The sequence below is a fragment of the Nomia melanderi genome, chromosome 12 (assembly GCF_051020985.1).
Source record: "Nomia melanderi isolate GNS246 chromosome 12, iyNomMela1, whole genome shotgun sequence".
Lineage (NCBI taxonomy): Eukaryota > Metazoa > Arthropoda > Insecta > Hymenoptera > Halictidae > Nomia > Nomia melanderi.
Window position 1 is genome coordinate 13,301,923 of NC_135010.1, and position 18,227 is coordinate 13,320,149.

At 41.1% G+C, this 18,227-nt stretch overlaps 3 protein-coding genes across 4 annotated transcripts; 1 reads left to right on the forward strand and 2 right to left on the reverse strand.

The window, feature by feature from the left end:
* Positions 1-53: 53 nt before the first annotated feature.
* Positions 54-2,566, forward strand: LOC116424112 (dynein axonemal assembly factor 4). Its single transcript, XM_031970082.2, has 7 exons — positions 54-346; positions 480-717; positions 780-978; positions 1,053-1,551; positions 1,638-1,738; positions 1,998-2,151; positions 2,228-2,566. The coding sequence occupies exons 1-7, from the start codon at positions 224-226 to the stop codon at positions 2,432-2,434; spliced, it is 1,521 nt and encodes a 506-aa protein (XP_031825942.2). The 5' UTR covers positions 54-223; the 3' UTR covers positions 2,435-2,566.
* A 207-nt stretch (positions 2,567-2,773) lies between these two features.
* On the reverse strand, positions 2,774-3,326 carry LOC116424113 (vascular endothelial growth factor A-A). Its single transcript, XM_031970083.2, has 2 exons — positions 3,188-3,326; positions 2,774-3,110 (listed from the first exon to the last, which is right to left on the reverse strand). Exons 1-2 carry the CDS (start codon positions 3,253-3,255, stop codon positions 2,774-2,776), a joined length of 405 nt encoding a protein of 134 aa, XP_031825943.1. The 5' UTR covers positions 3,256-3,326.
* Positions 3,327-8,289: 4,963 nt separating this feature from the next.
* Mgtor (nuclear basket protein megator) lies at positions 8,290-17,646 on the reverse strand. Of its 2 annotated transcripts, none has more exons than XM_031970094.2 (15): positions 17,475-17,646; positions 16,847-17,009; positions 16,557-16,778; positions 15,927-16,486; positions 15,200-15,857; positions 14,599-15,125; positions 13,989-14,513; positions 13,434-13,903; positions 12,906-13,352; positions 10,845-12,842; positions 10,348-10,758; positions 9,896-10,261; positions 9,632-9,815; positions 9,142-9,471; positions 8,290-9,061 (listed from the first exon to the last, which is right to left on the reverse strand). In XM_031970094.2, exons 1-15 carry the CDS (start codon positions 17,644-17,646, stop codon positions 8,958-8,960), a joined length of 7,137 nt encoding a protein of 2,378 aa, XP_031825954.1. In that variant the 3' UTR covers positions 8,290-8,957. The 2 variants fall into 2 exon arrangements, with proteins under 2 accessions (XP_031825954.1, XP_031825952.1); XM_031970092.2 differs by having other exon boundaries at positions 8,290-9,073.
* Positions 17,647-18,227: the final 581 nt, after the last annotated feature.

The window sequence follows — 18,227 nt, forward strand, 5'->3', positions numbered from 1 at the left end:
CAACAATGTAATCTCGTAGAGTATGCATTATTTATTTAACCAAAATACGCTAAAATATTTTCTTCTGACAGGTAACCAATGGATATTGAAAATTGTTTGATCAATAGTCTTTCTGGATACCGCTACAACAGTCGGGCGAAACGAAAAATAATTGTTGTAACAGTCTTATAGAACATCGTACGAATTCATCATTCAAAAATTGCTGTCATCGGTAAAGAAAACAATGCCAGCTATAGTCATTAAAGGTTATACTTGGAGACAGACACCGGAATCTGTAATTCTAACCGTACCTTTGAGTGGTAATCCAAAGAAGGTGGACCTGTTTGTAATTGATAATTACGTGAAGGTAACAATATTAAATAGTTCTATTAATCTCTAATCTCTGAATTTCTAAGTGACTGAAATTTCTAATAAGATCAATCAATTGTTATTCAATTTCTATTTTTCTAAACTGATTCGGAATTAAATCAACTTATTAGGTCAGTTTTCCCCCTTTCATATTGGAGTTGTTTCTATGGGCCGATGTGGTCGAAAAGCGAAGTAAATGCACCATTACCGATCGAGAAGCGATACTTTCTTTACAGAAAACAAAAATTAGCCAAGAGTGGCCCACTCTTGAAGTAGAAAATATTGACAATGAAATTAAGAGAACATATCGCAACGAAGCTTTAGAACGTGCTCAAGTAGAGGCCGAAGAACTCGCGAAAACCAAACAGGGTAGCTAACGTCATCTGTTCAAATTATTTCTTAATGTACTCACAAATCATTCTCTACTCTAGAAAAGCGTCAATATTTGCAAAGAGAGGCGGTTAAAGAACAAATCAACATTAGTACAGCCACGTTGAACAAAATTGATGCGACGAGGAATGCCCACAGAAAGGAAGCCATGCGGGAATTTGACGATTGGAGGGTGAAGGCTGAATTACCGTTTCTCTCGGAAGTTGAAGGCGAAGTACAAGAAAATAGGAAGGCTTACAAGTAATTGCACAAAATATTAATTCTTACTATTTATCGAATTAAATAAGATTATTCTAACACATATTTATCGGAAGGCCACCGTTAAAATGGTTCAAAGATGACAATACATTAAAGTCTCAACCGTTGACTGATGACGAAATATTCGGCACCGATACAATTAAGAGAGCACTCGAGGATAAAGCACCGGAAGTTGAACGAGAAAAGACAAACGCGAGCATTGAAAATATCGAACAGAAAACGACGGATAATAAAGAATCCGTTTGTAACGTCTTGGATGGTTCGAGCGATTCGGAAGACTCTGAATCGGATGATCAATCGAAATCGTCTTGTTCTATTAAGGAAATAAATGAAAAGAAATTGCGTAAGTTCCTCGAGAACAGGACGAAATCGAGGCCTGGACTGGAGTCCGTGAAAGCCGCGATAAATGGCAAGTTCGTAAAAAGGAATAGCATATTCGAAGAACCGTCGAAGTCGGTACCATTACCACGGAAGAAAGGTACCATCGGCGTCACATTTTCAGACCGGAAGTTCCCCACTCCTGCTAGGGAAAGTTCTCGCGTCGAGGAGGAAGAAGTATTTTCTTTTATCAATTTTCCTAGCGAGCACGATACACGTTAACGCTTTCATCAGCGTTTCTATTAAAATCTGTTTTATTTTAGTGGTTGAAAAATCAAGCGGAAGCGAGACGCAAGACAGGATTCGACTCGGCGGATCTGCGACCGGAAGAGCGAGACCCACAGTGGTTGCAAAACAAAGGAGAGTATGTTTTATATTTTATACAGTCATTATTCGACACTTCATTCAACGCTAGGTTTACGGAACACGTCAATTTGACTCAACTTGAGGTTTATAAATATTATTTATGAATTTAGCATGTACCTTAATTGTCTATTTTTAAACATCTAACTTCAAAATCTGAATCGAACATGAATTTTTCCAGAAACAGTAACATAAACCGTACAATAAATGTTTGTAAACCTGATCTGGAAATCAACGAATCGACAACATGTTTGTTTCAGTGAATTCTACAAGGATGGAAACTACATGGCAGCGATTAGCGCCTATAGTTGCGGCATTAAGATCAGCGATAAGTTAGCGTCGCTTTACGTGAACCGATCAGCCGCCCACTACGCGCTGGAAAATTATTGCAGATGCATAGAGGACTGTTCGAAAGTGAAGGGCCAGTTAATAACACTTTTGACGCTTTGTATTCGCCGACATTCTATACAGTGACGTTTTTCGTTCGCAGGCACTGGAACTAATGGAGCCGAAATGCGAAAGCAATCGAGAGTTGAGAGCCTGGTGTCACGCTCGACGAGGCGCGGCACTCTGTAAATTGTCCTCACCTCAGCATGGCATTCCCGAGCTCAAAGTTGCCCTGGAATTGGCACCGGACAATGAAAGGATAAAACGCGACGTACTAGTTGCAAAACAATACTTCGACATAAAGGATTAAGAGGCAAGTAGTAGGTAGACTAGATCTTAAATTAATCGTGAGCCGGATGGTAAGCTTCGTCCTCGTTTGGATGGAGGTACAGAATAAAATGCAACGTTACCCCCAAAAAAAGAAAAAACATTGATCGTTTATTAAGTTTATATATTAAAAAGAAAACAATATATTACGTTAGTAAAATATCACAGTCGGGAAACCTGAAAGGGCGTTAGAACAAGGAACTTGTCTTACATTTATCTTGACGTCTTACTGCTAATTAAACGAACTTTTTGTACACGTTAATCCGAACGGGACACTAATCGTTAACTACTTGGCGATACTCGGATTGGCTGGCGGATAGAATCAGTCGAATTTGATCAGTTTCTTATCGACGCATCCGCACTTCGTGTGCTCCAACGCGTGTATCACTTCATGATGTCTGTCCCGTTGCCGATCGATCGTGTGCTTCACCGTGAAGACGAGGCTAACGTTCCTGGTCTCGATAGGCGCGCAAATCTGTTTCGGATCGGGGCAACACCCGGCACCGTTGCAACGCGTGAGAACCGTAGAAGCTGGATAGAATACTTCATCGGGACTCGGACCAACGGTTAAAAGCTCCTCTACTGGCACCGCTCTCGGCTGAGGCATAGAACACCGAAACTCGTGCACCAATTGCACGTGATTCAGAAATCCGCTGTCCCTGTACAATTCGGAAACAACTGTCATTGTCCGTCAAAATCCTACGATCCGGAAATCGCGTGATTCAATGAAAATTACCTGTGATGCCTGGCGATCATGGGAAAGGCAAGTTGTACGCAGAACACCAACAATATAAAACTTCTCATTTTTAGGTCAGTACCGCCGCCCGATGTGTCACCCTCGAATCAAATACAGAATCGAAGAAGCTATTTCCGTCTATGGTGTTCCGTTCACTCCGATAGATTGTCCGCGATTGTCCTGAACCGGCCGCTGCGACTTCTCTCTTCTGCGATCTGAATTCTTTCTCCCTCTATATATATGTAACTTTCATCCTCGGCCCGGTGCCCCCTTCCTCCCCTCTTTCTCTGATTTCTCTTTGTCTCTCCTCTTCCGATCTGCTCCGCGCCGTATCGTTTTGTCCTGTCCTCGGACCGATTCGCGGCGTCTCCCTCTTAGTTCCCGGTAAACTCGGAGGAGGGATCGAAGCAAAGCGTTCCGAGAACATCACGGAGATAACTATAATTACAACTAGTGGGTCCTGCCTCCTGTTCGAGTTGGGGCCCGCATTACGTCGCGTGACTAGTCGTCCTTTCCTTCTCCGCCCAACAGTCTTTCTCTTCTTCCCACCTTCCGTTCGGCCAGCTTTCCTCGTTCTTTTTTTTTTTTTGTACTTTGACCGCGGCAAATTTCGACCAGTCATCGGTCAAATAATCAGCCTTCGTATGGTTATCTTTTCGGTGCATCAACTGCATCCCTGGGAGTACTGTTTTTCCGCCAGATCGAATTTTGTGCCAGGATAATTCGCTGATGTCAGTGACACCGATTCCTTCCTCATTCGAACGGAATTTTCTATTGTTTCATCGGTCAGCGGATGTTACTCCAAATACCTGGAAGATTGCCTGGCTCGATCCTTTGTATACTGCACTCTATTTTAATGCAATATTCATTGAGTACACGCTGTTCTCAAAAGCTAAATGGATAGAAGTCGCGATCAATGTTTCATACAATCGTTACGGTGAATCGTTTGGATTCTCGCGTGATCGAAAGATTCATTGGAAGAGGTATCCGGGCCAACAGCGAGACTCGAAGTGCACTATCCCCCGATCCGCGGTGTTATATGATGCGACAGGTTGCAGTGAGTCACCGTGATGCGTTCGTCTGCCTGGCGTCTGGTTGCGACAGGGTCATTCACAACGATTTTCTTTCCTTTTCTCGATTTTCGTTGGAAGTCTGATTCCACAACGTGCGTCAGGGTGGACAGATCATGGCGGGCATGGCGAATTACGTATGCAGCAAGTGATAGTGGCCATCGATTTCACAAATTGGGGGGCCGGGTTACACGAATATCCGTTAGCAAAGGATTCGTGGAACTGAGTCAGCGCTATATGATGTCGCGAAACTATGAACCGCACGTGGAATGCCAGCTGTGGGTGTAACCGGTGACAGAAATGTCACCACAGGTATCACGTTCTCAAACTGAATTATAGGACGATCAGGAAATATCTATTTTTATCTCGCCATGGTGTACGCCTTGTGGATTTTTGCTTCGTGGAATGGGATAATGAACTTGTTAGGAAATTAAACTTGGAAGTTAATGCTAGAAACTTCAGCAAAGTACCACTTTAATTGATTTCTACTTGGTAGCAACGATTGTTCAAGAATGTATTATGCAATTTCGTAGCGTCGACCACTTAAGCTTATTGCGCCGATTAATACGCTAAAGCATGTCAATGTTGATTTATATATTCTATCAGTCGAAACGGTAATAAATAGGTGCTTGTATAAATGGCGAATTATTTATAGAAGCTTCATTTAAAATTACACAGTGAATCAACGATTTGTGGGAATACGCATAACCGTAGTGTCATAAGTCGAAGCGAAATCGGAATGATAGTCACACGCGGTCAATTATTCTGCCGCAAGGGATATCCCTGTTACGTCAATTGAGCCGCTTGCTACGTGGGCCGACTATACCTCGCCTTTTTTACTCTGTTAATCACGCATTTTACAATACTAATGAATGTATCGCAACGTCTAGCTGGGAATTCCTGCTGAAGGGTTTTACGCACGTTTTACTACTTGAGCTAGATGAAACGCGCAAAGATGACCATGAACTGATTCACTATAGTTAGTTTATAGTTTATAATTTATAATCAATTATAAACATTGCACGAATACTTCATGTCCGCCTGCCGATCGAAGAAGATGAAATCAGTGATTTTTCTGTTTTATGTTCCCTGGGAGGAAATAGGAGAACGCAACAAAGAAGATCTCTTGGACACAGCTGATCTGGATGAAAGAATTGATTTTTATCACATTGTGTTTATCGAACGGAATCTCTATTCTCAACGTCAGATGCAGGGTTAAAACTGCAAGGAGAAATTGAGTGGGTGGCGGATTGCCAAACCGAAGAGTTGAATGAACCTCAAGTCACAGATTGTAAACCGCAAAAATCTTGACGCAGAATTGATCAGCCGATGATTCGCGTGAATCATCGATTAAATATGAACACCCTTCGCCGGTTGTGTATATTTAGAATAATAAGAATTCTTTATCTTTCCCGGTTCGGGCAGACTTTTCAAGAGTTTCAAGAACTCTTCGGTTCTATTTCACGTGATCTAAAAATTGTCCAACCATCAAAGATGATCCAGATCCGAGTTTATTAATAAATTTGTAGTACCGTGCTTCGCATGGATGAACGGAGAAGTTCATCTAATCGTCTTTATTCGGTTACCAAATTGAACGTCTGACCTAAATGATAATTGTACAAAAGAACATATTGTGAAGATATCAATAACGATACCCGTGGAGTTCAAGTTTTTGGAAAGAACTTGGAAAGAACTCGGAAAGACCTGGAAAGACGAGGAAACTTCATTTATCGTTCCTACCTTATTGGACTGATACAATTGCAATTCCACGGAACGAAGTGCACAGGAAACAGAAAATTTTCTAAGGCGAAGGTACGAAGAATCAGAACGTCTTTATTACATTTTACGTTTTTTATTCTCAATGAAAATATCTTCTACATTCAGTATGCGAGTATCTTCTCTAACAATTCCATCGATCAAACGCTTCTCGCCGGGGACAGTGCGCTACTTCATTGAACAAGCAGGAAGACATTTCTCACCCAGAGTGCACCAATACTTCATGAGCTTGTAACCGATAAGTTATCGGTTTATACGTTCGCAGAGACAGTAAACACACGAATTACGGTAGTACGATTCAATGAAATAAGGAAAGAAAATTCGATTGAACTTTCGCAAAGCGTTCGAACTTCCTGAATCGTCAGTAACGCCCCAAACGATGATGATCGTAAACATTGGAACACTGGTATTACTCAACGGGCCGATAAGGAGCAATTAAAATTCTGCTTAAATTATCGTACATGGGTGGTGACCGTTGCTATATCGCATTAATACGCTAGAAGTCGAAGTTCGCACTTTATATAAATATGTATTTCGCCTTCCGTTATCAGAAGACGACCGTTGAGAGGACAGCCGGTCCGCGATGAGAGTAAACTCGTCGAGGTCTCCTGTAAAATTTTCGAATCGAACGTCCACGTGATTCTGACCGCAGCGTCGTGTTCGAGAAAGAAGTCACGGCTTGACGGATACTACCCATGGAAGTCGAGGAAGCGGGTAAGGGGCCGTGATCGTTGACGTGTCCGCCAGTGAGACAGTGGTAACTACCATACACGAAAATACACTGGTTTTTCAAGTGTTACACAAGGAGTATTAGCTGGCGATTCGCAGGATACCAAGAGTTTTCCTGCAACGTGCATGGATCCGGATCGATGCGTGTGCATCTTCCGCGTGTGTGCAGGCTGTTCCACGTATAAATACACTTCTGGCAGCAGGAAGCTCTCAGTCGATTGCCTCTCAATACGACGGCAGTGGTGCGTGTAATTTATGCACGTGAGCAAGTTTCAGTCAAGATCGGGACAAACGCGTAGACAAGTCCGAGGCATGAGAAGTAGATTATTGAAGAGCTCCCTGTTAAAGCTGATGATGCTCGTCCCGTTGACTTTGGACAATGTGGTCCAGTTAACGGCGAACGTCGACGGCCAGCACGGCCATCACCATCATCGGCCGGCCCGGAGGATCAATTTGCCGCGCGCGGTGAACATGATCCGGAGTTTCACCTGCGTGGAGCCGCAGAGCCGGGCGTACAACTTGAGGGACCTGATGCAGAACGTTCAACAGAATACCGGGGACAGTGTCATGCAGCCTGCTTACATTGTATTGAAACGCTGCGACGTGCACTCCGGTTGCTGCACCAACCCGGACAGAAGCTGCAAACCAGTGGTGTCGTCGATTTACTACGAGGAGGTGGAGACCCAGATTTTGAGCCTGGAGACCAAGGGGATCAGGAAACAATGGATCACGGTCGAGCAACACGGGAATTGCTCCTGCGAGATCACCACGACGCACGACCGACGTCGATTAGAGCATCTACAGCCGAACGTGACTCTTATTTGATGGTTGACAATGAACGATCATTGAGAAACGTTCCGTGCCGATTTTCGTGTTCACGTCTTTCCCGATGGACCGATATCGGCTTCTAGTTCAACGCGTGCATTTAGACTGTAACGCAGAAAGTAGATTGGCTCGATGCCCAACAACATGACTGTGTTGTCTTCTCGACGGTAAAAGTCAAGGAACGATCGCCGGACACCTGTTTTGCAGGAGTCACGTGATATAGTGCAAATTGTTACTATTTAAACTAGTCATATCTGTTATTAATAAACGCCGTGAATAGTCTGGTAATTGAACTGAATGGGACCAGAACGTGTTAACACGTTAAAATTTAGCATACCAAGCTCGTTTCCGGCGAAGAGAACAGTCGTGCTTCTGTTCACCATTGTGATATTACTTTAATATTACGGTATTAGTTGATAAATGCAATGACAGTCTCGTAGTTACGACACTGTGTATAAATGTGTAAATTGTTGGATATCTTTATTCGTGTCGTGTTTCAGTATTTAAGCGTTCTCGTCGGTAATTTTAAAATGTTCTCGCCCTCTGTTGGAATAACCCGCGGTACTCGGAAGTATTCGAAAAGTATTAATGTCGGGCAACACGTTGAATCGGTTAAGAGACTGATGTACATGTAAAATATATTGTATTTGTGCGCATCTTAATACCTCGTATTTATTATATTCGAGCGGACATTTATAGATCGTAGGTATTTATTTTATATAGTATTTATTAATATTCATCGGTGACACGTGGAAGTAATAAGCATATCCATTTAAATCTGTAAAACACTGAGAAATAAAACATGTTTCAGTAAGAAAAAAAAGGATAGAGACGACACTCATACTTTCCGACAAGATATTTTCGTTAAAAAAATTGTCATTTCTGAGAAACGTTAGTGACACTGCCAATGATCAATGACAATCGATCAACATCCGCATAAAAATTACTTTCTACAAGTAAATAAATAAGACAACTTAAATGCTATATACTTTCCATCGGCGTTCTCGCGAGTAGAACCAAAAAAGGGGAAACTCAATGAAAGGAATGTCTCTTTCAGTTATTGAGAATAATATTAGAGAAAATGGTTGTATAGTTGCTGTTAATCCCAGACAGTTTCGCGGTTTTAAACTATATGGATGCAATCGTCTTTGCTAGAACGATGTTACAGTCTCGTTTTCAGGCTACAGAATTAAGTGTCGCAGCGACCGATTTATCTGTACAACATAATTAACTGATTAACGCTAAATAAAAATATTTTCATTTTGAAAATTGATATATTAACAGCCAACCAGTCCGTTACACCGTTCGCGCTCGAAAACAGTGGTTTGCATCTTTCACGCGATTTCGTACGCAGAAACAACTTTTTAGTCTTAGAATCGCGCGTATGACGGATATTTAGAGCGCATTCGGCGTCCTCTTGTTCCACGCCCTCTTCCGGTTTCATTGTTTGCTCCTCTCGCCGCATGGCCGCGTACTATAGGTTGCCCTTGAATCATATTCATATCATTCACAATATCGTACACGAACCTATTGTTATTCAACAATATTACTTACCCCTGCCTGATTGATTTTCCCAAACGATAGGTGTAGGTCTAGTGCCACGTGCTGTTCTAAACGGCGACCGCGATGATCTTCTGGCAGTCGCCGTTCTGGTGCCGTTCGCGGGAGTTGTTGCCGCAGCTGCTGCTGCGACTGCTGCCATTCTTCTATGCCGCGTATTACTGGACGGGCATGCTTCCGCTTCACGACTTTCCTCTTCAACTTCGTCCTCCACTATATCACTTCCTGGTTCCTCAGTTCCTTCACCTGTGTCTACCGCGTCATCTTCGCCAGACATTAAAGGGCCAGCTTCTTCTGTACGTTTTTCACTCTCCGAGCTCATACCTATACGTATAAATGAACAATTCACCGATCATTGTATGTTCCATTGTCTATATTTATTTTTACAGTATCAACGAACAATATTAATGTATCAAACATTGTTTTAACCATTGTTTTTCTGTCTAGACATGAACGAATTCGTAGAAATATTAACGATCACTACCTTCAGTCGGTGTCATAGATTCTGTGATTATTTCAGTTTGACTATGTTGTTGATCGTCAACACCGACTACACGTATACTAGGTATCGCAGGTTCTTCGCTGGCATCGCCAACTGTGGTACCTGTTACTGACGCGGGTGTCACTGAAACCAACGTCTCCTGCTCCTCGGATGGCCCACTGCTCGTCTACAAATGAATTCGTTGGTTAAATAATTTATCATTACATCACAATGTGATAAAACACAAAGAGATTCTTCATTTTATACCGAGGGTGGTAAATCAGCTGCCGGGGAAACTTGTAAAGGTGTTGTAGGTACGCTACGGCCAGTACCGCCATCTTCTAGTTGTGTCAGGTCCATTCTACTATCGTCCATACTTTCTTGAACTACCTGTGCCACATTGGAACTCGATGAACCGAATATTGTTCGAGCTGCTGAACCCGATGGCGTTGATAAGGAAGGGGTTGACGATGCAGTGGTCGGTGCAGATGAATCTCCAAAGGTGAAACGCCCCTGAGGAACTTGAGGTGAGCTGACTGCTTCGCCGAATCCATCTCCGCGACGTGGAACGAACAGGGTCGGGGTACTCGGTACTATACTATCGTCACCGCCATCCTCGTAACCTTGTTGCGGCTGAAAGGCGATGAAATATTGTAAAGACGATTTATTTCATAATCTAACAACTGCGTACTGTTTCCATCTGTTGCAAATTTACGAACCAAAAGCAGATGTTGTTGTTGTTGTTGTCTAGGCATGGGTGCAATACCACGCGACGACCGCGTTGTAAACGAGGTGGCTGGTTCTCCAGTTGGTCCAGCGCTACTTATCGCTTCAGACTGTTGTTGTTGTTGATTCGTAGGCACCGTTACTTGAGCTTGTCTAGGAACTTCCACGCTCGTAGAATCTTCACCCATTATAATTTCAACTTCGTTATTGTCTCTTTCTACCTCTCCCTCAACCTCGTATGGCATTTCTTCTTCCTCTTCCATCTCTTCGTACGGATCATTGTCAAATTCTTCCTCTTCCTGGGCCTGATGGTTACCTCCTCCTTCACCTTCATCGCAGTCTACTACAACTACGCACCCTTCTTCTACTTCTTCATCCTGATCCCGTTGGCTCGAGGTTGGTACCTGAGATTTGAATGAACATTTTATTATTTACGTGCACAGTTACCATTTATTACATCTTACAGAGTATTCTTGCAGCGTAACTTCACCTGGTATTCAACTTCCGAAGCACTTGCACTGGCAGTGGACGTCATTTCTTGTCTGGTTCGTTTGGCCTTGGGGCTAAGTACCTGCTCTTGCCTGCTATGGTCCATGCCTTCAATTCCAGATCCTGATGCAGTTGAATCTAAAGTTCTGGGGCGTTTGTGTCCTGTAGATGCTTGAGACGTGCTCACTGACTGGGTTGAACTGCTAGCTACAGTCTGCTGTTGATCGCTAGCCGCAGGTTGTTGCTGCTGTTGCTGTTGCTCAACTCTTGGACTGACCAACGCAACAGTCTGCTGCTGCTGCTGCTGTTGTTGTTGCTGTTGACATTGTTGTTGTTGTACATTGAGGGTTTCGGCACTCTCCGGATCTTCTCTTTGCGTCGACTCTGCTGACTCGCTTAACTGTGGCTGTACAACGAGTTGACGTAAAGTACTAGGTGCTGTTTGCGACGAACTGCTGGTGCTGGCTGGTTGAAAGTCTGGAAGACTACTAGTTGGGGAACTTGTTTCGGTGGTGTGCACTACCTGTTGCTGTGACTGCTGCTGCTGGTGAGGTGCTACCATAACTGGTGCGCTAGCAGTGGTCGGGAGAACCGCAGCTGTTCTAGATTGCACGACAACGCTCATCGGACGAATACTGGCTAATGGAGTTTCAGCTCTAGCGGACATTGGTTTAATGTTAGCGGTAGGCGGCTCGGTAGTAGCGCTAACTCCGCTAACTCCAGCCAACTGCCGTTGCAACTGAGTGACTCTTTGCACCAAAGTTTCCTTCTCCGCTTGAATCTCTGCTTTTTCATGTTCCAACCGAGAAATTCTACCTTCCATCTGAGATTTTAGAGCTACTAGTCTAGCATCGTGTTCAGTGGTATCTGATTCAGAGGTACCTGTTTCAAGCTTCGCCTTCAAGTCAAGTAATTCTTTCTCGCAGATTTTCTTCGATTCCGTCAACTGCATAATCTTCGTTCTAGCACCTTTAAGAACTTGCTTCGCGCGTTCTTCTTTCTCCACGCTACTCTTATTCATCGTATCAATTTCTTTCTTCAGTAATTCAGCTTCGTTCTGAACAGTTTCCATTTGTCTGGATAATTCATCGACCTTTGTAGTTAACTCTATATTCGCTTGGCGTAATTCTGCTCGACCTTCCTCCCGCAATTGGTCTTCACGTTCCTGAGACACCTGCGAAGTATCCTCGCTGGCAGAAGTGCCAGCTGCCATTCGAGATTCTTCTGATCTGGTCTTCTCTTCCTCTACTGTTTTTGCAAGTTCCTCGAATTGAGTCTTATATTTCTTTGCTATTTTTCGAATCTGTATCTCCTTGTTCTTAATGTCGTTCAAAACCGCTTCTTTGTCCCCAAGTTCTTTTTTCAATGTCACCAAGTCTTTAGCTTTGGAAGAAGAATCAGCAAGAGCATCAGTCAAATCTTGGTTCAACTTGCGAGCCTCGTCAGAAGTTTTTTGAATTTGTTCACCTTGAGTTTGTACTTGTTTCTGAAGCTGAAGCAATTGTTCTTCCAACTTCGATTTTTCCGTTTTCAATTGATTCATTTCTTCAGCCCGTTTCGCATGTGTTTCTCGCTCGGACGTGAGCAATTTGCTTAGATTCTCGCGTTCAGTTTGCAATCTACGCCAATCTTCAGGACTTGTTTTGTTAGCTCTTTCTACCAATGCATTGGCTCTTTGCCTCCATCTAGTTGCCTCAGCTTTGAGGCTTGTATTCTCTTGATACAAAGCTTCAGTCTTTACTTCCAAGTCCCGCGTTGAATCTCGAAGCGGACCTATCTCTTCGGAAAGCGCAGCAACCTTCGCAGTGAGCTCGACTACTTTCCCGCTTAAACTATCCCTTTCTTCCCTCAATATTCTGTTAGAATCCGTAATCGCATTCAAGGTTTCAACTTTTCGTAGCAGTTCCGCATGTTTAGATGTGGTTACTACATCGATTTCGGATTTTTCTCTTTCTGAGCTAAGAACAGCTTCTGTTTCTTTCAATCTTTTCTCCAATACCTATATAAACAAATGCTTCTGTTAGCAATACATTATAAATTTTTTAGTAAATCTAATACAGACCTCCACTTGAGATTTTAATCTAAGATTCTCCGCTCTAAGAACATCAAACTTGGTTACTGCCAAATCCTTCTCGCGTCTCAAATACTTCATAACTCTCAACAATTGTTCTGCAGATTTTGAATCGTCCTCTAGTCCGCTAAAACTACGATTCATCGCTTCTAAACTAGTGTCAGGACTTTCCCGACCACTCATCTTAGTTTGCTGACTATGCATGATCGCTGTTTTATCACTTAATTCTTGAATTTGAGTATGTAGAATAGCATTTTGTGAATCTAAATCGTCTATCCGTTGTTGCATCTCCTGCATCTCTGATTGCAGTTTCTTTTCCCTTTCTTGACAAGCTGCCCTCTCGAGTTGCAAAGCTTCTACAGCACTGTTCCTCTCCTGAGTTAACGCTGTAATTTTTTGTTCTACTACTCGAGCATCCTCTTTTATCTTAGCTAGTGTCTAAAAGTAAAGATAAGAAATGGTATAAAGTAAATACGAATTTATAATAGCTTATAAGATTTCGCTGTTTATTATATTTACCTGAAGGTCTGCCGAATGCAAAACCATTTCTCTCGCATACTTCTCCTCAGCTTCCTTCGCTGTTAACGAAGCACTTTGCAGATCACTTTTAACAATCTCTAATTCTCCTTTAAGTTCGTCTAATTCTTCAAGCTTTCTTTCTGCGTCAGCTAATTTTTCTCTTAATTCTGAGTCAGTTTCTTGTCTACCACTAGAAACTTCCGCTACTTCTTTTACTAACTCTTGCTCCCTCTGAAGGGACATTAATTCTACGCGCGCTGCTTTTAAAGCTGTTTCTAATTCTTCTTTACATTTATTATGTTGCGCAGTTAACTCTCTTAATTGCGCCTCCGCGCTTTCAGCTATGTCACAATACTGTTGGCTTTGTTGTCGTGCGGCTTTCAATTGTTCCGACAGCGACTTTGACTCCGCCTGTGCTGCTCCAAGCTGTATCTCAACTTCTTTTAATCTCTTTACGAGATTTTCGTCACCTGCAAGTTTAAGTAGCCACAGAATTTTACATAAAATCATCAACTAACTAATTATAAAAAATGTAACCCTATGTCGTACACGTACCATTGAAAGGCTTCGATATTGAATGAGTAACGGCTTGCCTCAACTTAGTATTAAGCTCTTCTATGCGCTGTGTGTTCTGAGAATCGGATTGGCGGGTCTGTTCCAATTCTGCTCTAATTTGTTCCGTTATGTTGCGTTCCTCCGCCAGTCTTTCTTGCGCAGTGGTTAGTTGTCTCTCCAAATGAGTTGATAATTCTCTAAATCTATCTTGTTCTTCCTGTAATCGTCGCCTTAGCGCTGCGCACTCCCTCGTTGCATCATCTAAACGTTGTTCAGCGCGTAGTTGACCTTCAGCTTGAACACGTTCTAAACTAGCTTTAATAGACTCAACGTCTGCCCGTAACAAAGCTTGCGTTTGACGCTCTCTCTGATATATTTCGCGTTCCTTTAGAAGACGGCTTTCCGAATCACGTAGAAGCTGCCTCTCCTGTCGTATGTTTTCTAATTGCACTTCTGCTCGAGACAAACGCGTTTGAGCCGATAAAGCCTCGTCCTTCAAAATCATTAAGCTTTGCTCATGCTTGCCTGTGGAAGAAATAATTCCAATAATTATACAGACTTGAACACTTTTATAAATTTAATAGTTTTTATGTTAACAAATGCGTAGTACCGATTGTTACGTTATAATTAAAACATTTCTCTTCGAGCACCTTTATTTGAGACTTGTAAGAAGTGACATTTGCTTGTAAGAGATTGAACCTATCATTGGAAGAATCTAATTGTGCTTTTAATCTGCAACAACGATCTGAACTTGCTTCCGCTTCTTTTCTAAGCCTCTCGACTTCTTCTCCCAACATTCGTTCATGGGCTGTTCTTTCTTTCCTGTAAGTTCCGAATTCATCCGTGACTTGTTTCAATTTAGATTCACATTCTGTTAGTTGTTTCTTTAATTCTTTTTCTGTGTTAGTATCACTTGGAGCGACGTTGGGCGACTCATTAGGAACGAACTTTCCTTCCTCTGCTTCCTTTGTGTCTTCTTCAGGCGTTTCTGCAGGTTCTTTCTTCTCTGTTACATTTGTCTGTTTCAAGCATTGTTGATACATATTTTTGTACATGTCCCGTTGCCTTAGAAGGCCCTCTAACATTTTCGCTTGTCTTTCTTGAGCAGTTTGCATATCCTTCAATTGTTCTAGGTATCTGTCATAATTTGAATAAAAATTAACAAAATTATTTGGAAATATGTAAATCGGGTATATAATAAAAGTACGTACCTATCCAATTTTTCTTTCATTTCGCCAGAATTTATTTCATCGGTTGCTCTTTCAATTTCTTCCTGCCTCGATGACAGTGTGCGAACTATCGATAACAACTTTTGATTGTTTTCTTGCAATTCTTCAATGTCCTTGAAAGTGACAAGCTTTTTGCTAATAATTTCCGACGAAACAAGATTGTCCATGTCCACTGAATTAGAAAACTCGCTCGAATGCATAGTTGCTCCGGTTCTACTCTCTTGAACTTCTTTCAAAAGATAGCACACCTGCCGTGCTAGGTCTGACAACTCTGTCTTCAATCTTTGATTCTCTTTAGTATGATGTTTAGCAATACGATTCGCTTCGTCTGTCGTTTCCTGCAGTTTATGATTCTCTGCTAGTAGTTCATCTAGTCTCGATGTGAGCGTCGCGATATTAGTCATAGCTGTTTCATAATCTTCGCGTTGTTGCTGTAAAATAGGTGCTTTTTCTTCCAATTCGCGTAAAATAACATCCATCTGAGATTTCAAACGTTCATTTTCTTCGCGTTCTGATGTTAATTCATTCGTTACTTCGACTAACTGTGTATATATTTGAGTAAGACTCAGACCTTTCCTAAGCACGCGGTTAGCTATAGCTGCTGTTGGTGCAAGTTGTTCGACAGCTTGATCCAGTCGTTCTGCAAAACAAAGTATGGCAATTAAAAAGTGCATTCTTAACGAAGCTTCTTAACGAAGTAAATAATTACCTTGCTTAATGTTTTTAAGTAATTCGTTTGCATGATCTAATTCTTTCGATAATTCCTCTATTTTCTGTTCTTTCTCTTCCAATTCTTCTTTGTGTTGTAATTGAAGCTGGTTGTGCGTAGTTTCTAGTGTTCCATATTGATCAGTAGCATGCTCCAATAACTCTTGAAGTTCTTTAACTGCGTTGGTAAATTCCTCAGCTTTTGCATTAGCTTCATCAGCCATGCCTTTGTAAAGATCTGCCAGTCTGGTTTGAGCGCCAATTTCTTCTCTATAGGAAGCATGCATAGAAATTTCTTGTGTACGTTGTTCTTCTAGTTTTTGAGCGAGTTCGTTACATCGCCTTTGAAGAGACGCATAAGATTCTCGTAATTGTGCTGCTGCTTCGTTAGCAATACGTAGCTCTTCGTCGCGTTGTGACAAACGGGTGTCAGTTAAAAGAGATCGTGCAGATGCTTCTGCTCTCGTTGATTGCAATTCTGACATTCTTTTTGCTAATTCTTCCTCAAGTCCTGCCATTTGTTGTTGAATCAAAGCTCTTTCTTGTTCTAACCGTTTCTCCCTTAAAAAATTTTGCTTATCATACTTAACTGAGATAATTGCATTTCGCATACAAATAAGAGATATCATACTTAAATTCAAGAGTCATGTCACGACTTCGAATTTCCTCTGTTTCTGCTAAAGCTTGACATTTGGCAGCAACAGCATTTTGAAGTTGTGTTCCCAGAGAAGATAATTCAGTGTGCATTCTTTCAATTTCAGTATCCCGTCTTTCAACCTGTAACTGCAATGTATCCCTTTCATCCACAACAGTGTCCCTATGTCTACGTAAGTCTGCATTGTCCTTCTCTAATCTGTAATGTTACATATTTATTTCTATCTGTAATATTACACGTTCATTATGTACATTCTTCAAAAATACCTTTTAACACTCTCTTGTAATTTCAATATTTCGTTCTTGGCTTCATCCAAATTGCTTTGTAATTCAGAAGTATATTTCTCTGATATTGTCAATTTTTCCTTGCACTCTTCAAAGTTTGTCTTTTCTTCTGTTAAATCTTTTTGTAATTTCTCCAAAGTTTGGTCTTAAAACATAAGCATACAATGATTAAAGCTAGATGTTCCTGACATGAACAAACAAAACATGTATAAGAAGTATTTTATTTTAATCTCTCCATACAATTATCTTTTGAATTTCTTATTATTTAAAACAATGTTTCAAACTACCAAATTTTGTTTTTACCATTTTCTTTTAATAAAATAATATTTTAATGTAAGAATATTAACAGTTTATCAAATTTTCAAACAAGCAAATGAAAAATATATTTTTTAAATAAGATCCGTTTGGAGACGACTGTGTATGCAATGTTATTTCTCCGAGTAAATTCTATTTGAAACATTATTTTAAATAATGAATGGTTTTGTAGACAATCACGTCGAAGAATTAAAATGGGACACCCTGTATACATAAGAAGAGGTTAACTTGCCCATGTAAATAAACCGGGCGATCGTTATTACAACAAAAAGTGCGAAATTCAATTGAATCTTACCAAAGTTTTTCTTGTAGGTTTGGAAAACTGCCTTAGCCGTAATATATTGTTCAAATTTTTCGTTGAAGAATGCGTTTAATTTTTTAACAAATCCTTCCGGGATTCTTTTCAATTCCTCGTCACTTAAAACCTCTCGCAACGCGTTGTGCTCGTTTTCGTCCGTCTTTTCCATCTTTTCTCGTCACACAATAATTCGTTAATCGAGCAGATCTTCCTTCAGTAATAAACTCGTGCTTCAGAAATAATTATATTCGATCGAAGGCGCATTTGACGGTACATTCAATATCTTTTGCCTTCCTCTTTGTAAATCACTGTGGTCTTTATCGAACTGACGCGGCTCACTGGAAGGTACAACGTTCCGATGAGCGTATTCAGCGCTAGTGTACCAATTTTACCATTAACTTTAAGCGTAATTAAATTTAATAGTTATTATTTTATATTTATTAATGTATAAACAATGCGCGCACTACGTTCAATGTCTTCTGATTCAAGCTTATTTTTAATAAAAATATGTTGTTTTCAACTTTTGAAATATCGTAGAATCTTTGTTCTCCCCTTTTTCCAAGACTGTGTCGTATTCAATAAATTCCCGCTTCTTTTTAAGAAAATAATACTAAAAAGTAAGTTCTTTTGTACTATCGAACTACTGTATTTCTGTTTTTACTTAAATTCTATATTTAATATATATTTCAGGCAGTTCGTGTATTTCGAAAATACTACTGTAAAATTTGAAATTACAAATGCAATATGATG